General features: G+C 41.2%; 1 protein-coding gene across 1 annotated transcript in view; it reads left to right on the top strand.

Annotated features, from left to right (window-relative positions):
• Positions 1-22,055, top strand: part of LOC122780684 (cadherin-2-like) — a 96,693-nt gene extending 74,638 nt beyond the window's left edge. Inside the window, 5 exon segments of the mRNA XM_044043833.1 lie at positions 3,009-3,242; positions 5,147-5,380; positions 9,219-9,358; positions 14,687-14,848; positions 21,841-22,055. Coding sequence (XP_043899768.1) covers positions 3,009-3,242; positions 5,147-5,380; positions 9,219-9,358; positions 14,687-14,848; positions 21,841-22,047 — 977 coding nt within the window. The 3' untranslated portion in view covers positions 22,048-22,055.
• The last annotated feature ends 3,183 nt before the right edge of the window (positions 22,056-25,238 follow it).

Genomic DNA, 25,238 nt, shown 5'->3' with positions numbered 1-25,238 from the left:
AACAACAACATATGACCCAGTGTGACAGTGTATCTCTACTGTGTTTTTACTGTATGTGGATAAAAGTGGTTCAATATAATCATCATAATAGTGGAGAGAATATGATCATAAATCACATGTAGTAATCAGCCAGTTGGGTGTTGGTCTTGCAGATGTGAAATCATGTGAAAAATAGACAAAAAATTCAAAATGAAATACATTAATCAACAAATAAACTCAATTAAATCACTTGGAATTAAAGAATGACGAATGAAGATCGCGCTGTTTTAATCGTCTGTTTGTAAAGTAAAGTGTGAACCATACATTTGATTTTATTATACTGTTATACATCTACATTGTTTATAGAAATCCAACCTCAACCCACACAGAGTCACATTTACAAAAATGAATATACATATTTTCCGAAAAACATCCCCTCTCTCCTCCCTGAGACTATTGCATTCAGGATAAAAGCAGACGGGGAAAACACCATTATGTACAGTGCAATAAGTGTAATTTATTATTATTACTGCGACCGCAAATGTCATCATTACTGGCTGTGTTTCAGCGGTATCAATATTAAATGATTCCCGAGTGCTGATCACAGGGAGGACGTGGTTGTTTTTCCATAGACCATCACAGCAGAACACACTGATTATTATTCACAGATCAAAAACAGCAGGTAAGAGGCAGCACATTGCCGATAAATACATGTTGCACTCTTCCTCTCCATTATCTGCCTGCTGCACACAAAAAGAAAGCAGAAACTGAGACTTTCTCTTCTAATGTTGCCTTCATTAATATTTTAGACCAGAAGGAGTTATTACAGAAGCAGGGGAAGTAACGAATTGCATTTATTTGCCTCATTGAGTCGTTAGAGTGTGTGTGAGTGTGTGTGTGTGTGTGTGTACTTTCACTTTGTTAAGTAGGTTTTAAAATGTTTCCTTTAAAGCTGCGGTGAGTAACTTCTTCCACTAAATCAGAGCGGGCCGAGAATCAGAGGCAAAGAAGAAAGTTATTTCTCCTGATCGCTTCACGGCAATTACAAATTCTAACGGCTGGAAGTAAAAACAGACATGAGCTGAGCTGCAGTTCTGTGACTCACCCACACAGACACCTCTCGAGGCGGCTTCTTCACTGACTCTTCTTACTCCTCCAGCAGTGATGGGAAAAACGGCATCAAAATTAAGGCCGTTATTTTTTTCTAATGTTGTCCAGAGAATTCTGCGGCAGCGTTTTCAAACTGGAAGTACAGACTTTACCTTTCCCTCACTGAGATAAAAGCCAAGAATGTATAATGTAACCCTGCCTTGTTTCAAATTGTCTCACATCGAAATAGTGTGTCCATTTCACTCATATTGAATATTCAGTTTTATTAATATATTTAAATAATTCAATTATTAATAATAAGTGTCATTAAGGAAGGGCAAATCCTGATTCTTTGACAGCATATGTCAAAGGATTAGATATTAGAATTGTTCCTATGTGAACATGTTTTAGTAAGTAAAGCAACAGTTACTTTCCCTGCTAACGCAGTAACTTTTTGGGAGAGGTAAAATAATTATAACTATTTCTTTTTAACTAAGACAGAACTAAGTAATATGCCCAACACTGCTCCTCAGTAGGGCTACAAAACTCTCCAAACTTTCCATAGGAATTAACAGGAATAAACTGGAAATGTTCACAAATTAGAAGGATGGGAACTTAAATATAGTTGTTATATTGTATATTGTCTCATAATCTTTGGCTAAAACAATAAGATTAGATGCAAATATAATCTCAAACTCAACCACAGCTCTTTTTTTCCAGTGGCCAATCGTGGCACTGCAATAGGGGCTCAAAAAGCAATTTTCCCATAGACCACAATAGTAAAAGAGTTAAACTGTTAAACTGTTCACACAGGACACCTCGAGACATGGATATAGGCTTGTAAAGATATTTATATTAAAACCTTTCTAAAGGCCCTGAAAAGGCCTGGTTTTAGTCCGACTAACACAATAAGCTGTTTTTTTTGTTGTTTTTTATAACATCATGAAAGAGTCGTGTGGAGCCGACAGACTTAATCATCATTGCGTGAAGTCATTTGACAATGGTTTGAATATAACAGACATTTGTTTTATTAAATCACAATGGAAAAACCACCGAACTCTGACATGACTTAACTTCGATTTATTCATGAATGAGCTCATGAATAAATCGAAGTTAAGTCATGTCAGAGTTCGGTGGATTTTCATCGTTATTTTGTGCTTTTGTTCCTGTGTCCGTCGAGCACCTGCTTGTTTTTTGGCTGATCTTTCTCTTTGTTTGTGTTTATCACTTACATTCTACAGCATAAAGTAAGACTTCAGTCAGGAGCAGCCTTTGTTGCAGCTGTCACACACGTGATGTAGGTTTCTCTGGTTACTATATTTGTTATCAGGAAGTTGTGACTGTGGATTTTTCAGCCTTTTTCCAAGTAAACGTTGGCGTCGTCTTATCCCGTAGTGATCTCAGTAATGAACCGGCCTCTCCTGTATAGCGTCATGTTGATGTCGACTTTTTCCGTGCCGTCACCCCCAGAGAATGAATCCACATATGTGTTGGTTCTGGAAGCGTATTCTGGTGTTTACACCACGTGCCTGTCCCCGGCCAAAATGCACTAATGATGTCGTATGATGTAATTTGCCATTTGCTTGTTGCATTAATAACCGGTACATTAATCAACCTAACGCTAATCCTCGGGGCATATTTTATTATGAGGTTCATTGTGGCGTGTAATGAGCAGCATTACCGAGGTTTTTAAACTTGTACTAATTTTCTTCTTTAGATTCGTGGAGTGAAAATAATTTGCACCATGAATGTGTTCTTCACCAATGCCAATGGTGTCAAGGAAGGACTGACGGGAGAATAAAAATTGGACTGTAGCAGTGGCATTTTTAACCCGTACAACTTCCAAAAAAAACACTTCATTTTTTATTTGGTGCAATAAATGTGCCTTTACTATTAAAAAAAATTGAATATTGTGGATGTTTCATATTCTCTGTGTGCAGGTGTCCCGCCGGCCAGTGGGACAGGCACCCTTCAGATGTATCTGCTGGACATCAATGACAACGCCCCTCATGTTTACCCACCTGAGGTGGAAATGTGTGAGAGGCCGAATCCCAACGGCATCAACATCACAGCCAGTGACGCCGACTTGACCCACAACGCCGGACCCTTCGCCTTCGAGCTCGCCAGTCGCCCATCAGACATTCGCCGCAACTGGACGCTCAGTCGCCACAACGGTCAGCTCAGGATAGTGTGTGTGTGTGTGTGTGTGTGTGTGTGTGAACTTTGAACTACCTTCAATCATCACTTTCCATTTTTTGTAGTGTAGTTGTATGACGGGACTGCACAATTTATGTGGCTACGATTGCTGAATTGATCTTAAACAAAAGTTGCCTTATAATAAATCTATGTTACTTTAAATAGTGCATTGACTATAATTATGTTATTATTACAAATGATCCTTAAATGTTCAGGAGGTAAAAGATTTATGAAAAATGGAAAGACAAAATATGTTTGTGCTTTAAGAAAAAAAAAAAGGGTATTTCTTTTGAGGTATGAGGCGGTGTTGGTAATCAAAGAGTACTACCTTTACACCACATACAATTTTTTTAATTTTTTGGTCATTTATGTTTAGACAATATTTTAATCAGATATCATATCTTAAAAATTAGATCGAGCCCAAAATTTTTCAACTTGAGGTAATGTTTGAGCAAGCAGCAAAGTAGAACAAAATTTTTAATTTTTAAATAATAAACTTATATGTAGAAAATCTATTTATTTCAGAAATAATTTTAATACAAAACTATAGTCTTTTTTCCTACGGAAAAGCTGAACTACAAATGTCTAATGGAAAGACAAAAACAAGCCAAATTAAAACAGGTGTTTTAATAAATTTTTGTTTTGGCCCGTGACCACTCCAAATTTATTAAGTGACAAAATCTTACCAAACTGGCAGCAAAAGACCAGCAGCTCCTGCGTCCTGGCAAACTAAAAACACTGATTTTCTCTATGGCAGGGGTGTGAAACTCAAATCCATCGCGGGCCAAGTTTAATGAGTCCGACAGAAGCATTTCAAACAGAAAAGTCAAACAAATCACACATTTGAGCTTAATAATGCAGTGGGTTTATAAAGTGACACACGGTCACATTTTAGTCAAAGGAGGTAGTTGAATGTTGTAGATGTTGCTTAGATGTTGTAGACTTAAGAAGGCATCGGTTTCATACATGAGAATTTTGTTAAATTTTGTTAAAATTGCTAAAATTTTATTATCAATGAGAAGTGATAGTATTTCAGGGAAGTCAAATCCTACTGTTTACATACTGTCACTCAAAGTCACTGGAAGCTCATACATGAATAATTGCAGCCTTGTTAGCAGCTGCAGCGGTGACATTTCTACTCTTGCATTCTGATGAGATGATACACCTCATATTATGTTACTCTGTAATGCTCGGCGGATAAATTTAACCACAAAGGCATTCGAGATTGCAGCTTCATAAGCACATTTGCTAAGCTGTTTTGACTCAAGATACCATCAAATTTAATTTAATTGAAAACTTTATCGTCACCGCGTGGAATGAAATCGAAATTGAAATGAAATTTGCTTTGCAACGCCCCAATAAAATCATTATACATGCACACACACACACACTCATTCACACGCATCTATTCGTCATAAATAGCACATAAAATGTAATGTTCAGAGCTTCGGCATGAGAATATAAATGTGTGAATATAAAAATAATGCACACAATGTCCCAGAGTTAGTGCGCATGGTAGATAGTGGTTTTGATAATTATGATGCAGAGGTGGGAAGCAGCAGGAAGGAGGTGTTTAATAGATTATGGGGCTTTTTTCAACCTATTTAGAATTATTAATTTTATTGTTGGTATTCCAGCTTAACAAATAAATAACTAAAGTTGTGAAGAGGAAAATATGCAGGACTTTATCTTTTAGAATCTGCCATTGTTATGTTTTTTGGCAAAGCACAAGGATCATTAGCAGACTTGGGCTTTCCTGTGTGTCTCCTAGTGAGTGACTGAGTGGAACAGTATGAATATGAAGCAGGATGACAGGTGAAGAACCACCACTGTTTCTTTTTTTTTTTTAACACCCTTTCCGTCTTTATCCGTCACGATGTAGGCGAGTATGCTCAGCTTCGACTGAGGATCAGCTCCTTGGCCAGTGGGATCTACGAGATTCCGATCACCATCACAGACTCTGGCAACCTTCCCATGTCCAACACATCCTACCTGAGGGTCAAGGTTTGCCAGTGCGATCACCACGGAGACTGCGTGGACATGGAACGATTCATTGCCACAGGACTTGGCACTGGAGCCATCATTGCCATCCTCATCTGTATTATCAGCCTACTAGGTGAACCTCCACCCACTCACACACACACACACACTCAGAGTTTCACGCAGTTGAATTCCAATCATTTTTTGACCGTCTAAACAAATCCTTGTCCCTCATCACAATTCAAATCTTAGCCCCACACTTAACCAGATGCTCAGAAATGAGATTCTGCCTCATTAGTTTTTGGTCCCTCTGAGGACCGACTGATGCCAGAAAAAAAAAAGTCCTAAAGAGCTAACGAATAAAAGTTCTCTCACACACAGGTTGTCACAGCTACCCTTGTTAGGACCATGCCATTACCAGTGACTGACTAGTCGTAACTTTAACCTTACCACAATTCACATAAATCTAGCCATGTAGAGGATAATATACTATAAATGTGTACAACAGTGACCTTTAGAGTTTAAAATGGTTAAGGCAATCCCAATTCAAAACACTGTAGTTGCTATGGTTTCCAGAACACGCTAAAATGCTATCTATTGTAGTCCAGCTAGCATTGTCACCCAGCTGTGGGTAGAAATGTTGTGAGTGCACAACGCTACGTCATTGTCACCCAGCTGCTGGTGGAAACATTACGAGTGCACGATGCTATCTCATTTAGCCCAGCTAGCATTGTCTCCCAGCTGTGGGCAGGAACGTTGCAAGTGCACATGCTAGCTCGTTTAGCCCCCCTAGCATTGTGACCCAGCTGCGTACAGGAAGGTTATGAGCGCACTGTTGTCCTTCTGTCCCTTCTGTGTCCTGCCTGTGGCCCAGAAACATCGGCAACGTTTGGATTGATGATGCTAGCAGGGCTACGTGTTCTAGCTCACGTAGCCCCCACTGTGAGCTCTGTCTCTTACACAGCATGTACGTGTGAATGCACAGTCATAATGAAATAACGGTGGACTGAGACTTAATGTAGCAGACAATAAGAGCGTCAGCAAAAAAAAAAAAAAACTTTGTGCAGAAAATGATGAGTGTTCAGTTGAGCTACCACCCCGACGTCGGTGTATCACATTTCTAAAACAGGAGCGAGCCATAAAGACGGTTGTCTCACTCATAAATGGTTTGGTCTGATGGATGTTTTTCCAAATCAAATCAACATGTTGATTAATTAGACAGTCAGAATCAAAGAGCACTGGCCAAAATGAATTTTTGAAAACAGACCCAGCGCTGCAGGCTCCAGTGAGCTCCGGCACTAACTTATCAGTGCAGCAAGTGACAGGCCCGATGATGAAGTCCAACAGTGGAAGCCAGAAGAGAAGAAACCACAGCCATGAGCTGCAGAGCAACGCCTTCTGCTCCCACACAGTGTAACGCACATGCAGTCAATTACTTCAAATAATTAAGTACCACTGCGTTTCAGAGAAGCATCATAGGATAAACTCCAGGGCTGCATGTTTCTTTCATGAGGGTTTTTTTTTTTTGTCAGTATGTGAATTTTCAGGTCAGATTTTCTTGACTGTTGCTATGGCATCACCAAGTGAAGCTCCGCATCAAATTTTTAAAATCTGTCAAAAGTAAGAGCTGTGTCTTTCCTTAGATAACTCCCAAAAGAAGATTTCACTTGAAGAGAGGTTTTGCAGTTTTGGCACGGTGGTATAGTGGTTATCACTATTGCCTCACAGCAAGAAGGTGCTGGGTTAGATGCTGTACATGCTCTCCCCGTGTCTGCGTGGGTTTCCTCCCACCGTGAACACATGAATGAATGTTAGACACACTCGCTCAGGTTTGGTCCCCGGTGGCGTCGCGGCTCTGATCAACTTTGCATCTGACCATTTTGGTTGTATAATAACAATGAAAATCTTTTCCTTTCATGATCACGTTTCACGTCTCCCAGAAAACTGGCTTATTTTAACACGAGAACAGAGTACCGAACAGGATTATATTGTTCTTTAATAAATCCCATAGCAAAGCAAATCATTTCTTTCATGTTCACCGCTTAAAATAATAAAGGTAATGTAATAAAAAGAAATCTAAAGGTTAAGGCAACCTTCCACTGAGTATATATCACACTGAGTGCTAATTCTGTTGGGTTTCCAACCAACGTTGTAATAGTTCTGGATAAAATTAGTTTGTTTTAATTAGTTGTTAGAGTGGGTTTGAGTTTTTAATCTTTGAAAATGCTTAGTTTTAGTTGTAGTTTTTTGTAATGTGGAATATTTGCCAGGTGCAAGATGTAAAAGGGACATAATAAGTATTATGGGTCACAAAAAACCCAGAAAAAGATGCCATTTTAAAAAGTTGAACAACCACCCTTGAATCAAATATAACAGGTTGGATGCAGTTTGTGTGAAAGGTAAAACAAAATATAACCAACAGACTAAAGACAGACATGAACATAAATAATAATACACTTTATATGAACCTTATGGATGAAACACATTTACAGAGACAAAACCAAGCACATTTTCACTACAATATTAGTTTGTTTTATAAACGTCTTTACTTATCAGTGAACGAAAATGTTTTTTTTTAGTTTTCGCTCAGACGCAGCGGCTGTGATCACCCTCCTCCACCTGACCTCGCAGTTCTGATTTGAATAATAACAATAAAGATCTTTTTCCTTTCATGATAATGTACCAGCTCAACAACATGAAAGAACTCGGTTCTGAACAGGATTATAGAGTTCTGTAATAAATCCCATCGCTAATAATCTTAGATTTATTTCAGGTTCAGTGCTTAAAATAATAAATGAAGGCAACCTTCCACTGTGTATATCACACACACACACACACACACACACAAGTGCCAATTCTGGTTGCTGCAGAGCAACAAGCAGTGACATACTTTTTTGGGTTTATTTTTTTTTGCTTTCGGCTTCTCCCTCTCTCGGGGTCGCCTCAGCCCCGAGATTGATTTGATTTGGCAGATATTTTTACACCAGAGGCCCTTTCCTGATCCAACCTGCCCATTTATCCAGGCTTGGGACCGCTGGGGTCAAATCAGAGTGTCCAGTCAACATTGGGGAGGATTGGGTTACCTTGCTCAGGGGTACCAGCGCCCTTGACCTGGGCAGAAATTTAAACTGGCAACCCACCAGTTACAGCCCCTTCCACTCGGCCACATACGGTACATGTGAGAATTGCTTAGTCGGTGTCTACCAAACTTTTCAAACGGGGGACCCACTTTTTAAAGACAGCAAACTTTTTCTGCGACCCATTTCCCCGATAGAAATCATGACGAGAGCAAATTTGTGCACACGGTTCTATTTTTACACCCGTTTCTAAACACGTAGACACAAGTATACGTTTGACAAGTTAATCCAGAGTTAATTCATGCATTTTACTGAATAAATCACAATTTGGTGACCTAAAAATATCTTCCCTGACACATCTTTGGGACCCGACCCCCCCCCCACCGTCTGTGGGAATGACTGACTTAGATGTTGCTCCACAGCCACACAGGAGGAACACGCAGAGACGACTGCGGCTGTCAAAAAATACTGCGTGCAACTTTTTCCATCGCGAGTCGACAATGGACGTGCACAGTCATTTTAGAACAAAGCACTCAGCAGAAGGCGGGAGCTCCGCTCGCAGCCACAGAACAACAAACAACACTCTCGTCTTTCATTATTCATCCACTAGTTCCCACTTCCAGTCACTGACGATCAGCAGCTTTGCACGAAATGCCCATCGTTAACCGACGCTGGTAATCAGAAATGATGCAACACGCCGACCATGGTGCATCAGCACCGTTTCATCGCTCAGTCAGAGAGGAGTGAATGTATAAAACAAGACCTGACTGAGTGTGAGAGATGAAAAGCACAGTTTGCAAATCCACCAGCCCCTGATTCCCCATGTGAGATTTACAGGAGCTGTGAAGACTTTTCAGACAGATTTCTGTGCTCATCTTCTCTGTCCCACGTCTGCAGTGCTGGTGCTGCTGTTTGTGATGTGGATGAAGAGGAGGGACAAGGAGCGTCAGGCCAAGCAGCTCCTCATCGACCCAGAGGACGACGTCCGGGACAACATCCTCAAATATGACGAGGAGGGAGGTGGAGAGGAAGACCAGGTACACACACACACACACACACACACTCAATATATATATTGTTCTCTGTGGTGGTTGTTTGCTGACCACAGGTTAACTTTTGATTAGATTTGTGCTTGTTTTTCGACTGATTTTATCTTCTATGGACGTGGTTCCCTTAGAAGATAAACTCGTGGTACGCGAGCTTCCTCTGGCGGTACGATCAGAAATACTGTTCTCGTGTTTATACCGGGGTATGTGATCAGAGTGGAGCTGAGGAGTGTGTAGAACTTGTTATTAAATAATAGTCATTAGAGTCACCTTATCTCTCACTCCATCTAATTTCACTATACCAGTGTGTGAAGTATGTATTGCTGCTACATGGTCCCAGCATGACTCGACTCGCCTCGGCACGGCACGTACCTGCTCTATGCGTGATGTCATACGACTGCGGGCCACTGATTGGTCAGAGAGTGTCGTCACTGAAAGAGTCATGAGCGCGACGTCCGGCACAAGAATCAAAGCCAACAATGCCGAACTGTAGATTAAAGTTAAAAAGACTAATCTTAATCTCCAACAAAGCATCACAACCCCTGCCTCTGTATTTCAGTTCAGTGACTGTGTCAGACGGACAAAAACCAACCGTGCCGTGCCGTGCCTGCTTGCATTATCTCAAGCACATTTCCATGGTTACCGTCTCCTTTGTTGTCTCTTTTGAGCAACACCATTAACTGGACTGCAAAGTGCTTTGGTTAAAAAAAAGAAAGAAAAGAAAACAAGCAGCCTGTGGCGTCGGTGCATAAAAGAACTGAAACGTGGAGTCACAGGTGGAACTGTGACATTGAAGGTATGAAGACAACCTTCAGTTTCAAAGCTGGTGGAAGTTAAAGCTGCAGTGTGTAACTGCTGCTCTTGTTGTTTTTATGTTATTCTGACTCTGTGTTTGTGCGTACACCAGCAGTGCAGCAGGCGGGTGGAGGGTGAAGATACCACCTTGACCTCTATTATGTTTAACCATATCCGTAAGAACTCCTGATATATCAGCAGGTCGGATATTGGCAAAAAGTCCAGTATTGTGTATCTCTAGACAAGAAGTGAACACTTCTTTGTGTTTTCCGTCATACTCTAACCTGGCTACACTATAAAAATGCCAAGCACGAGTCATTCTATTTTTTTTACCATGTAAAAACAAAAATGATGTAATAAGGTTTTTTTAACAAATAACATATTAACATTTTGCTGGTAATGTAATAAGTAAAATATGTCATAATTCATTAGGTTATTTGCTGTTTATTACATTACTGGCCTAGCGTTTGAAAAAAAATCTTTTTATTATATACTCGCTCAGCGTTAGAAGACAAATCCAATAATGTAATAATATATGCATATTTCTTTATTTTTTTCTGTTTTCTGCTCAGAATAGTCATTCTCAAATTAGCTCTTACAACCATAATTAAGGAGAGAGAGTGCTGCATAGTACGTATCCTTGATGAATGAATGACTGAATGTGATGAATACGATGGATCCACTCTCCCTTCTGCACAGAAACTGCAAAACAAAAAAAAGACATGCAGTTTTCGGCTGCAGTTATTGCATTTTCAAAGGATTTTTTTAGTCATAACTTATGACATTGTTGGCAAAATGAAAAACATGATTACATTATTGGCAAGTTATTGCCTCACTGCCTTTATTACATTTAAAATGGTCAAAATGATGACGTTATTGGTTTGCCAAAGAAAAAAGTTTCAAACACTTAACAAATGAATGTGAACTAGTTCATAATTAAAAAGTATGAATTGTCACAACACCAGTGCACTGTATAACATCATTTTAATGAGCACAAGCATTGGGTATCTGTTTCTAGATACAGTATATTCAGTATTTTATATATACGTCATGAAATAGTATGACATACGGTATGTGTGGTAATGCGGCACAGGGTTAAATTGACTTAATCAGCGAAATGACAACTAATTACCTGCTAATGGGAAACATCAGCGCTCAAATAATCCAAAAACTAAAAGCTTGTGAAGCATACGCATGATTAATACGCAGTAATGTGCACAAATGCTCTTTCACTAAACAGAAACCTTATGTACGTGAGGACAGACAAAATGTCTCTTCTGGGAATTCTAAATACAAGAAAGACACATCATTTCCTTTTTGGCTGCCTGGTTATTGCAGGGCTCTTAGCTGCTCTTCAGTGGAGACAGTTCTATTGGTTTGCCCATTATTGTGAACAAAGTCCAAGGTCAGTCCACAGCATGCTGCGATTGTGCTGAAAGCGGTCCTGCTTTAGTTCATTTCCATGGAGACCAGAGAGCATGAGAATGGTTGCTGAATGGTAACTGAAGTGACTCAGTACCAGTCAACATGAACTAATCGGAGGCCGTGACACTCACTTCCTCTCTGCTGATGTTTGTGGAAGTAAAGGTGAGACACAGTCTTTCTCGGCGCTGATGCTAATTAGATAGCTTAAGCGTCGGCTTGACTCCCCCCCCCCAGGACAGAGGCTGCAGGGAACATTGGTTGCATCAGATCTCCGTTAGCTCGTATGATTCATTGAAATTCTCACTACATCAACTGTTCAATACAGAGAGTAAGCACAGGGATGGCGACGGTTCTATTTACTTAAAGTGAATTGTTCCGTGTCCTGATAAAGACCAGTGCTTTCATCAATCAACGAAGTTCATTATGAGCGCCGCCGCTTTTTGTATTTCAGTATTTCACAGCCAGTGACACGCGGCGCACCTGACATTAGATAGAATACATTATTAGCAAACGTTAATAAACCTGCCTGTCACGTCGCGGAGTTCAAGCTGGCGATTAATTCTCCGCCTCAGACTTTAATTTAAAGCAGATTATCTCTGTGTTTGAAACTGGATTTGTGTCTCAGAACGCTGTGTCCATGTCTCGGTGTGTTATGATTTACAGCTTCGTGACGACGAGTCTCAAAATTAGCACCTTTAATAAGACAAAATCATACATGTAATGCAGTAAATATATAAAACCAATGATTGCTTTTGTCACTGGAGTGATTACTGAAGTTGCCCTGAGGTGTTTATTTGCCTCCTAGAGTCACGCTTCACTTCAGTTATCATAATACAAAACAACATTGTAGTATTTACCAGTGTAACTATATGCTTCTCACTAATGAATGAGTGAAATTGTAAAACAAATGAACGGCATGGAGTGCGGTGGTACAGCAGTGGATATTTCTGTATCACTTGTCAGACGGCAGCAGGGTGAACTGGCTGCTGGTTCACATTTGCTCAGTAAATTCTTGATGACATTCTGTTTTAATGACACACTGCAGACACTTCCTGTCCTGGCCCTGCGCACATTAAAGCGCCACTTTGAGATGTTTCCAGTTTAAATTCATCTGATGGCTGAATAAGAAGAAGGAGAATGTAGCGTGAGAATTTAGCCTCCTAAATTATACAGTTATTTCAGAGTATTCGTTCCCAGGTTGGACATGTTGTCAAGAACCTCCTGAGGGAAACCTCAGATTATTTCCTTTTCAGATTTGGCAGAAATGTTCCACATGGACTCATGGATGAACTGCTTGGATTTGGATGGACAACATTCAACGGTCAAGATCAGAAGTCAAGTCATTTGTCATTTCTTTGTATTCTTTCCCAAGTTAGACATGTGACAACAATCCATACATCCAAATTTTATAAACATGATATCTCAAGAAACTCTTGAGGGAAACCTTCCAACAACTTATTAATAAATTAAATTAATCAGTCTTGGTCATTTTTGAGATTGGTGTGACCTCACCAAAACCTTTTTTGGTGTCTTTTGATAAGGGTTTCTTTTCAAATTTGGCACAAATGTTCCACAGACTCATGGATGAACGGCTTAGATTTGATGGACAACATTCATTTGTCAAGATCAGAAGTTGAGTCATTTCTTAATATCCTTTCCCAGGTTGGAGATATTGTCCATTCATCCAAATTGTATGAACATGATATCTCAAGAATTCCTTAAGGATCCTTTCAACAGCTTGAATGTGTCAGTCAAACAAAACTTTTTTTTTGGTGTGTCAGCACTTTTCAGAAAACTGCTTCAAGAGTTTCTTTTCAAATTTGGCAGAAATGTTCTACATGAACATTTCAGATTTGAAAGGACAACATTCAGTGATCAAGATCAGAAGTCAAGTTTTTTTCCCAGGTTGGACATATTAGATACAGTTTCCCTCTGACCCTGAGATTGATCACCAGCTCCGCCTCAATGTTTCTACTTTGATGCCTGCCTTTGGATTGTCCGTTCATCCATTCAAATGTTGTGAACATGATATCGCAAGAATCTCTTTCAAAGACTTAACAATGAACTCAGTCATCGAATGTTGAGGTTAGAGTGACCTCACACATCTTTTTTGTTGTGTTGGTTGGTTGTGATAAAAAATTGCCTTGAGAGAATTTTATTTTTTTCAAATTTGGCAGGAATGTTCCTCTTGGACTCAGGAATTCAGATATGAATGGAATAAGTTCAATGGTCTAAACCACGCAGTCCTTGAAAACCTGTTGATTAGTGGAGTCATACAACTGGGCCTGGGTGTCAAAACAGTGGAGGACGGTGGAAATGTCATCCTCACTTGGTTCTGAATGCAATTTTGTAGAAATTGCAACAGTTTGGTTCTTGCTGCTTGGAAATGTTGCATCCCTCATACAGTTCTTCAAAATATAGCACTTTTGCTTGCACTGATGTAACTGCCATCAGCGAGTCTTGTCGTTGAGATGCTGGAGAACTTGCTTCTCAAAGCTCTTCATCAGAACGGAGGTGGAAGCCCCAGATAAATTGTTGTTGAGACCAGACCCTGCAGACTGGATTGGTACAGAGAGAATGGTCAGATGGCAATCGTGACACTGATCGCTCTGAAACATCAGTAATAACATCTGTTTTTAGAACCCATTGTTGGATGAATTATCTGCAGTTTCAACAGAATTCATCTCACGTCTGCCGTGGACACTGGCAGGTCTTCTGCTGAGGTTTTATTGAGGAGATCCAATCTAATATAAAGTGTGTTAAAGTTCATCACATTGTTTGGGCAGTCGTTTTTTTGGTTGCTCGCATGTGATGTTGCGGATCACCTTAGCCTTGCTGTTGTTGTTTCACTCTTGCTTTGCCAGTGTGGTTTCTCATCACTTGAGTGGAAGGTGGCAAAGGATTTTGGATTTCAATAGTGTGTCCCTTGTCCAGGCCTTCCAGTTGGGTACAGACTTTGCTGGTCTTTGTGATGATGACATCATTGTACACGTATTATGTGAATTCCGTGGTTAGCAGTGTTTCCTGGGTGTCCAATCATAGATCTGAATTGATGTTACTGTAAAAGCCCCGTGTGAATGTGTGCTTTTGTGTCTTTAGGACTATGATCTGAGTCAGCTGCAGCAGCCCGATGCCCTGGAGCCAGAGTGTGTCAAAGTGGGGATCAGACGTCTGGATGAGAGGCCCCTCCATCATGACCACCAGTACCCAGTCCGCTCTGCTGCACCGCACCCAGGGGACATCGGAGACTTCATCCATGAGGTATGACAGCACACGCACACCAGACTCAAGGAATTCACGTGTTTACTTTAAGCAACTTAAACTCCTACTACATCATGTTTCTGTTCATTGTCAGCGCTTGTGTCTAAATCTGCAAGGGACGAGCGTACAGAGATTCATTTCTGGTGAAGGACACGAACTTCTCGGCACACAGGAAGCGATGAATCAACATGAGTGAAACAGGATGTGTTTGAGGGCAGTGTGCGAGCACTGTCTCCAGAAAAAGATTCGCCAATGTTAGATCTTTTTGCTTTTCTGAACACTTTGGTTTAAAGCATCAAAGACGTGAGCAGGATGTGAGCAGTTTACCTCATCATCTTACAGGATTTAGGGATGTTGAAGTTCAGACGCTTCTTCAAACAGCTGCTGCTCATAGCTCACAGCAGAGCTGCCAGTATGGAAACCCATCCAATGTAACTTTCAGAGACTTTGAAGACTGCTACTTAAAACAGAATGCAGAACCTATATTTAAACAGGGAAGCTTACATTGGCACCATCACGAAGAGGATGCAACTTGAAAATGTTCTTCAGGTCTACGCTCAGTTGTACCATGCCCCGGTATAAAAGATTATCAGTATCACTGATGTAAAATGGATGAGTATGCGCGGTGTTTGCTGTCAGACAACCTCAGAGAGAGAGTAGCAGGCACATAAACACAGACAACAGTGCCGGGGTAGTTCTTAATGAGCTTTGCTAATGGTCAGGATTAGCTGGCCTCAGACGTGGCCACAGCTTGGATAACTAATTAGCGGTAAAACCATTGAGTTTAAGTAATCTCACAGACTGGCTGCAGAACATTCACACCTCCTGAAAGCCTTGGAAACTGCTCCATTTTCTTAATATATGCAAAGAAGCTGACATTTGTCGGGATTATTTGCTTTGACAGACAATGCGGTGGAATGGCTTTTCTAAACGTAAGTGTGGCAGTGCTTTGCAGTCCCTGCAGATAGTTGGACCATGACTGGTAACACTCAATCAGGAGGATAATGTGCGTGACAGGGTGATTATTTCCAGAGTTCACTCTAAAGTGTACAAACTAAAAATGCTGGTGGCGTTTCACAAAGTTTCTAAATGTAGGCTTCATCCGCGTGACTAACGCGGTCGTCACCTCCGTGAGCTGCAGCTGTTATTGACATGAGTGTGTTTTTCACTCACTGCTTTTGGTTCACTCACAGCTGATAAACAACTAGGAAGCAAACGCAAGTTACTGCACCATCACTTTTTAAAAGGTCTTTGTTTCTGCCTGTCCGCACTGAAATGCAGCTCCAGCAGTTTTCGAGCAGTGTCTCCGTTTTAGGGCACGTAAAGTGTGGATGACAGGTGTTAAAAGGATGTGTTGTTTTCAAGTAGGGGTGTGTATGAGGCACTTGTGCAGAGTCAGTGTGTTACACGCAGTGGACAGCGCTGCCTGTTTGGAGAGGGAGACGATTTCTGCATTGTTTTGATTTGAACAAGGACAGCGCAAACAACGATCCAGCCACTGTAATGCACTAGTGTGCCCTTGGTGCCCGTCCCAAAGCGCGGATAAATAGAGAGTGTTGACGTAAAATCCATGCCAGATCAAAAATGCGGATATATCCACTGTGGCAGCCCCTAATCGGGAGCAAGTGAGGGAAAGAAAAAGACTGTGCTGTCACACACACACACACACAACCCTGTTCTTTGGCACAGTGTTTTCTCGACATATTCCCCCACAGTTAAAGTGCTTGCAAAGCAAATGTAGAGTTTCTCCACTTCACGTGTTGCAGATGTTAGAAAAGAGTCTGAGAGCGTGTGAAAAGAATTACAACTGTGGATTTAGTGTCTGAAATATGGCAAATAACGATGACACTCCAGAGCAATAGTTAACATAACTCCTTAATTAAACACTGTAATGATAGAAAAACCCCAATCGAGCTTTAGCTGCAGTTTAGCTGTTCACTTGTGAGTTACTACACCTGCTCCGACACTAACTGAGGCAGCTGAGATGTCTTTGTCCCGAAAAAACACACACATAAGCTCTACCAGTTTATTTTGAAATTAAATTCCTAAAGATGAGGAAATGAAGTTGGAAAGAAGAGCCGACTCCTGCTGTGAGGCTGCAGTACCACTGATAGACTCAGAGGGAGACAGAGAGCCGCACTGTGTTTATGTACAGTATGTTGTTTAAAATGTATCCAAAAAGGTTTTTTGAAGAGGACGTTGGATAAGGGAGCGTTTACGTCAATAAGCTGCAAAGAAAAGCTGGTGTTCAGCTGCTTTGGTCCCCACTAAGACGTATGTCTATACGTGTGTGTGTGTGTGTGTTTTCTGCATCCCCCAGTGTTTCAGAGCAGTAAATCGTGTTCCATTTCTCCCGTCTCCCTCTCCAGACAGGCGGCATATTGAACTGCGTCTTCTGTATGTGACACACAGCGACTCTGCAGAAGCACCTTAAACGACCTGAGCTCTGCCTTAAATGTAGCCGATGCAGACGAGTCCGTCTTTTGTCTCAGAGGTGAACAGTGTGTGTCTGAAGACGTCTTATTCTTGTTCAGCGTCTGCTTGCTCCTCCCTCCTGGAAGCCGTATTCACTCTCCCCTGGATGAACAGACAGATTTAATGAGACTGAAATCTTCTGTCAACAGTGCCGATAAGTGACATCGTGTCATGTCGTGCGTGACAAATAATTGCTGTCAATGCGTGTTGCTCCCCGTGCGCTACCTGCTCCCAATATCCTGTGTGTGTGTGTGTGCCTTTTTGTTTGGGATGCGTATAAAGACATCTGCCAAGCACAGCTCTGAATAATGAGCAGGAGCTATCAGACATTGCAAGCCGATCTAGACAGCTTAATCCGGCAGACATGACAAGCCGCTGCTTCTCGCCCCTGCCTCTCCCTCTCGGCGTTAATTCTCTCCTCCCACCGAGTGTCGAAGTAGCAAGAACGTCTTCAGTCAGACGTGGCCCATAAAATGTTCACACGGCTTATCAGATTTACCGCTCTCATCTCAACACTTCCGAGCAGAATCACGCCCGTGTTCCGGACTGTTAGACAGGGGGCACGATTTCTTCTTTTTTTTTTTCTGATGGTGAACTCGTGCACAGCGTGAGCGAGCTCATGACAAATGTGGACATGAAACATGTATGTGTGGGAGGTGTGTTTAAGTAAAGGCTTGCGCTGGGTAATCTGCTGAATCTCTCTTCCTAGAGATAGAGGCGGCATCTGTCAGACGTGACCCAAATCCTCCCCTCTTGTCCATTCCACCATAATCCCTCCTTTCCTCTTAACTCTCCGCGCACTCCCTACTGTCCATCTCCACACACACACACAGACACACAAGCAGGTTTGCACAGCTATTCTTCCTAGGACACTGCGTTCACCCTTCACCATAACTAACATTAACCGAACCACAATTCAAATCCTAGCTCCAAACATCTTCTAACCAGAGGTTCTGTCTCACTAGGTCCAGGTTTTGGAGGAGTGACTCTAACTCTGACTACTGGCCTAATCTGAACAATGCAACCTTTTGTTACCTTAAATTGTAATAATTTCATGGTGAGGACTTGTCTTTGTCCCTATAATGTGACATTATATCAACCAGGGATCATCGAGTGAATGTGGTTGATTGAATATTTGGGCCAAAACGTTGTATCTTCATCAGACAAGAGTCGCCTTAAAAAGTCTTCAAAAACCCACATTTGTTGCCTTATTTGTTGCCTCAATAATGTGGACGTTGTGTCTTTAATCAGCAGCTTTGTTGCAAAGACAAATGTGTGCGAGACACGTCCTTGTGCTGTCAATATTTACTGTGCAGCTTATTCTTTCAGCCTAACACGGGCAAGTAGTTATTTGACGGACATTTACTCGCCCAAACATGGCCGTCTCCATGACAACAGCAGTGTTTTTATGAAATTTCTATTGTTTTGTGAAGATAAGCAAATCATTTAAAATCAAATTTGTTAAATCATCTGCCGGGCTCTGATACTGATGCTGGCGGGCCAGTTTTGGCCCATGGGCCACCAGTTACTGGCCACTGGCGTAAACAGATTTAGGTCCCCACAACATGGGTAATACCTGGAACACACACACACACATTCTTGTGTTGGATAAGCTGGGGATTGCAAAAGCAGAGGCTGATTTATGATAAGCACGTTGACATTTGATGAATCTCACTTATCTATGAAGAGTTTTCCTCCTTTCAAATGTTGAGAAGAGTCAAAAAATAAGAGGTAAAAACATAATGTGGGAGTCGGCTCATTAAAATTCCGCCAAACGTTAAAGAGGGAAGTTTTGCGATGTTAAGGGATTACAGCCGCTGCAGTGACGTCGTGTGAGCACGTCCGACTCCTGACCTGACGCCGACCTTTCTTCAGTAAACACATCACAGAGACGCCCTTAATACGACAGATACTGAGGTTGAGCCTTTTATGGCGTAACAAACACTATCTATATATATACACATACATATACAGGGTCGGATTCGGATATATATATACATATACATGTATATATATATATATATATATATATATATATATATACCGACCCTGATTATCTCATTAACTTTTTTTTTTTAACATATCATGAGTTCAATAAAATTCAATAATTATTTATATTTAAAAACGTGTGGCTGTGAGATCTACTGTTAGGAACCAGGTTTACACCGGGACGGTGGCACTTTGTCAAAGGGCTAACACCTATGTTTTTCTAGCAAAGAGGTGTCAAACTGGCGGCCCGCGGGCCACAGGTGGCACACCACTTAATATCTTGTTATCATGAAAACATGGACCACAACCTCCTCTTTCCTTTCAACACATTTGTGTAATAGAAATGATAAGACATTCAATTTGGTGTTTTAATTACAGTTGTCCACATTGTTAATTCATCTAGAAATAAATAAGTTCATTTTGCATCTAAAATGTGTGATTATTTAAAAAAAAAAACACTTTTACTTTGAAATTGCATTATAATTTTAGTTTCACACGCCTGCACTGGCACATTGATTCAGATATGAACATTTTCACTCATCTGACGTGGTCACATATCGGGTATTTATGTGATTTAGGAGCATAATACTGAAGTGCTACAGAGCTAATGCATATCTGACCTACATCAATCCCTTAAAAAATCAGCTATTAGTCACTTCAGCCTGGTAATCTGAACATAGTTTTTTAACAAATTTCAAATAATACTAATAATTGTAATGTTAGTAACAGATTAGTGTGTTTTACTTCAGTCTCAAGGCACCGTGAGAGCAGTAGCATCACCGCAACAAACATGTTGATGTCTGCAAAGTCGTTTTTTTAACGTTTCACAAAACACAAAAACTGCCTGAAAACCAAAGCATGCTGAGAAGTGGAGCTGTTTGCAAACTGACTTTAGTTCATTTTCGATTTCGATTTCATGCCTTTGTATGAAAGCACGGCTCCGTGGCTGCGACACAACAACGGCTCCAACAAAGCCGCTGAATTGTTTTGTTTACTGTAGATTCATCATTTGAGCCGGTGTCGTGGGAGACATTGTGCCACAGACCTGCCTTCAGCCGCTGGGTTGATGAAATGTTTGCAGGGATTCTGTAATCCCACCGTACAACCACAGGTGAACCCAGTGTCTCAGCAGTTCGAACTGACAGCACTTTCTCTCCTCTTCCTCTTCTTCTTCATGTCATTTGTGACAACGCACAGTTGTGAACCAGGAGTAACAAGGAGGAAACACAAGCTGGGTCATGCAGGGGTCGCAGTGATGGAGCGGAGCTGAGATCAGCCATCAACCCGACATTAGTTCCTTTAATTTGAAAGCATTTGGCTGTAATGGGGAGGAACTACTTGCACTCTATGGAGCATATTTACGATACAGTTTCCATAGAAACATTATTTTCACATTATTACTTTCACTGCAATACTGCAGTCTGGCTCTAGAGTCTTGTAACCTCCTCAACCTACAACTCTCGCCTCTTACTTCAGCCTGAGTGCGTGGGTTGCTGCTAAATCTCTGGAGCAGCGGTGATGCGGCGTCCATTTTAATGAGGTGAGAGCTGACGGCTCTTCTTAGCATACGTGTCGTATAATGCTCCGTGGGTTGGACATTTACTAACGCAATCTTATGCACTTCCTCAGGTTTTCTATCTGCCAGCACACACACACACACACACACACACACACTCGTTTGTAAGGTTTCTTTATTCGTAATATTACTCCTCTGCCTCAGCAGTGACTGATAAGTGAGCACCAACCATGTAGCGCCGCGCCTTGTCACTATCTAATCATGAATCTATCGTAATGGAAGAGAAATATGGTTAAAATGAGAAATGTTATTTTCCAGTCATCTTGTTTTTCTCACGTTTCCATCGCAGGGGTTCGTGAAGGGACTTCCAAATCATCTGTGCGTGTTTAAATTTGAGGTCAACTCATTTTTAAAGGCTAATATAATAGCAATAGTTTGAAGCGTGGGGAAAAACAAACAAAACAGCCGATTAATTGGCTCATCCCCACGGGAGAAAAGCAAATCAATGAATTGATGTGTAATTAAGTGTTTTTCATTTGCTGCATGTGGAGGAGTGGATTTATTCAACATATCCAACTTCAAACTAACTTTTTTCGTACTCATTATTAATCGTCAGGAGAAATTCTCATACATAGCGACTGAGCCACAATTTGAGCTTTTATAAGCTTTAGTTTGACCGTCGCCATGTTTTCAAGCGACTTTGCATCCGAGCATTCTGGACTCGCCGTGTTTCCTTCTGGACAAATCTTTGAAAACAAAGATGCAGTTAGGCAACAAGACCAGCAGCTGTGAACCAAAAGCTCTGCTGCCACCTGTTTCAGTTTAGTATAACAGAAACCCTTGCTCTTGTTGTTTCTCATCATTAGAACTCTCTGAAACAAATCCAATAAATGCCTAAAAGTGAATCTGCGTCCTGTGATGTAACCTTATCATCTGGAAAGAGGTGGTCTCTCAAATGAAAACACCACAGTGTTTGCTCACCTTCCATTGTCTACGTTCTTTATCGTTTCAGGGCCTGAAGGCGGCCGACAACGACCCCACTGCTCCCCCGTACGACTCCCTGCTGGTGTTCGACTATGAAGGCAGTGGCTCCACCGCCGGTTCCCTCAGTTCCCTGCACTCCGCCTCCAGCTACGGAGACCAGGACTACGACTACCTCGGCGACTGGGGGCCTCGGTTCCGGAAGCTAGCCGACCTGTACGGAGGAGGGGACGATTAACACGTTCAACCCCCGACCGACAAAAAAAAAAAAACACCCTCCCCACCCTGTGCTCTGCAGCTCAGGTGTGGGTGGGGTTGTGAAGATAAATGTAGGGTTTTGGATCAGCACTTGGGTATTAACCGCAGGACAGCTTGTAAAGAGACTTGCTGCCTCTCGAAGGACAGTCGATGACACTTGGGACCATGTTGACTCCTGGCCTGGCAAGGCCCGTCAGCGAGGACACTTTCGAGCTAATTATCATTATCGTCTGAGCATTAGTTCCTGAGCTAAAACATGTGTGAGCAGCCAGAACGGAGCGCTCAGAGGGAACGTTGTCTCTGTGATGATGAAGAGCCACAACAGCCACGCTACAGACGCTCATTTACACTTGAATCTCACAGTACAGGAGCACTGGGGTCAAATGTGCCTTTTTGTACATTCTTTTGATTGTGTTCCGTCTTGAATTCTCTATGTTGCTTTAAAGCTCCTGCTGTTCCGCGACGGCACTGGGAGGAGCGTTGTTTTTCTTATTTTAGTTTTGTTTTTGCCATGATAACGAGTGCATGTGTGCGTTTGGGTTCCCACCTCATTACCTGTGTGTGGGTGTATGTGAGAGAGTGTGTGAATCATTTCCACGGAGACACACTGGATGGACGCTCTATAGGGCAATGCCTACTATAAGACATAAGACGTTTTGGATGATCTAACCAGCAAGAAAAAAAAAACAAAAAAAAACTAGCTTTACTGTACAGCTCTGGGTGTAATAGCTTCTGTTTCCTGTCAAAAGAGTGACAGCTGCACGTACACACATATTCATGTATGATGAATTAATCAATCACAAAGCTGCAAGTCAAAAAAAGAAAATGGATTTAAAGTGATCAATAATCCATTTACATCTGTATTAAAATGTCATTCAGATTGACCACATGATAGTTCAGGTGTCAACACGTCAAGAAAGTATCGATCGGTAAATGGTCTGTAATCTCTCAAAGAGCTTTACACTGCTTTTTTAATAGCGTTCACTCACACATTAATACAGCAGCACATTTTCTATCACGCATCCGTCAGACATGCCAGTGGCAATTTGAGATTAAAGGCCCAGTGTGTAAAATTTAGGTGAAATTGAAGATAAAATAATAATACTTTTTTTTGTTGCCTTTAACTGTTATCATTTATCATTCATCTACAAAAGACCTATACAGCTGCAACGTGAAACTTCACCACTAAATGTTGCAGTGCAGCGACTTTGTCAGTATATTTAGCGAGTACAAAAAAAAGCGACTAGCGACAAGTATAGCGACTTTTTCTGGTGTTATTGGAGACTTTTGGAGACCAGGTGGACCAGTCCTCCGCGTCCAGACTGCAAATGACTCGCACAACCTAAAATAAATCAATGCAATGCCGGGATAAAGGAGGAAACAAACAAAAAAGAGGCAAGAATCGACAGGAGAAAGTTCATCTAAACATATTTAGGGTGTTTTTCCTCACGTCAAGTAAAATGCTTTAACTTCTAGCGACTGTTTTGAGCGCCAACGGCTACTTTCTGTACTGAAATTATCTCCATTTTACAAACCTAAACCTCTAAAAGCCTTCAACAGGTATGCAACAGGATGTGGACTCAAACCCTGACTTTCCAAGTGAAAGATTAAATACAATTTGTCGTTCAGTAAAAGAATAAAAAAGCTCCACCACTGAGCCACAGTTGCCTCCTGTGGAAGAAGAGTTAGCGACAGCTAGTAGCCATTAGCAAGTAAACACAGGAAGCAGCTCTCAAGATATTTATGATATAAGATATTTATGAGTTTAGAGGTGAGAAAACTGAGTATTACAGCTTCACCGTAGCTGCATTTGTTTTCTTCTTTGTCTGTTGGGTTTTTCAGGGCCATACGTTAGCATCGTGGTTAGCTTTGTTGCGTCACAAAAAAGGGCACTGGTTTAAATTTATTCTCGCCCCCAAAACATGAAAATTAATATCTACACTTTGTCAACTAAAGCTGTTTCAAATGTGGGCCTTTGTGTGTGGAGTTGACGTGTTTCTTCTGTTCTTAGTCAAATCTAATTCAAAACAAAATCTGGTTAACATTAGGGTGTAAACGGATTCAGAGATAGTTTTTAAAAAACATACACGTTAACAAATTCGTCCCTGAAGTGACATTCTGGCCCCGTTCTCAGGTGTTTTCATCATATACTGTATAACGTAGTCATTCAATGCCGTTCTTAGTGTTACAGCAAAACTCCAGCTGCGTCTGCGTTAACAAAGCCAAGATCAGACGTTTTCATTTTCTCTCCGCTCTCCCACACTCTTTATTATTCAATATCACACACAGGCCAACGCTTTGATCGAATTTATATAAATGAAAGGAAGCTGCATTTTAGATAGTTGAGGACATTTAGTGCCATAATGAATTCAAATAACTTTTCTGAATCACGCAGAAGTCATTATTTTGAGTGCGGTCAGAATATTGTGGTCGTGTCCTTGTGCTTTCATGAGCGGAAAGTCATTCAACTTACTCGCTGAATGGCAAATTAAATAATCAAAGTGGTGATAAACACACGGCAATGAAATAAAACTTCTATTTGTGTGTTCGCGCGGACGAGAGGCAGAATAAACTGAAAGCAGCAACAATGAAAGGGGGTCAACAGCGAGACTAAATCAAACACAACTGAGGCAACAGCGACGCGAGGAGAAAACAGAGTGACAAATGGAAACCGGCAGAGACTGGTGCGGCTTCAGCAGACCCACGCTGTACAGAGATTATATTTACAGACGCATATGTTTATTTAATGAGCAACAACAGAACATTAACAGAAAGGGAAGTGACTGAGCGTCGGCCAGAATTTAGTGCTGCGGCTTAATGACCAGTTCAACACATCGTGTCCTCACTTACGTTGTTTAAACTTCTAATTTTTCTCAGCGCACTAAAGCACTCGAGGCTCTTACAAGAATTTAGTTTTGAATCATGAGGAAATTCAGACTTCACCTTCATTCTCAATGAGAGGACAAGTTCTCGAGCTTTCAGTTTGTATGTGAGACGGAGGGAAGGCCAACGTCTTCACATTACATGTCCTTCAAACCTCTCAAATCTGAATGTATAAAGAAGAGTCACTATCCCTCTTTTAAAGTACGTAAACAGTGTGAAGTCCTGCCTTTGTCTTGTAAGACTTATTAAGTTTAAATTTCAGAAGTGAATTCTACTGCTCAAAAAAGT

Source organism: Solea senegalensis, linkage group LG14 (genome assembly GCF_019176455.1).
Source record: "Solea senegalensis isolate Sse05_10M linkage group LG14, IFAPA_SoseM_1, whole genome shotgun sequence".
Lineage (NCBI taxonomy): Eukaryota > Metazoa > Chordata > Actinopteri > Pleuronectiformes > Soleidae > Solea > Solea senegalensis.
This window is presented reverse-complemented; position numbering and strand designations above follow the sequence as displayed.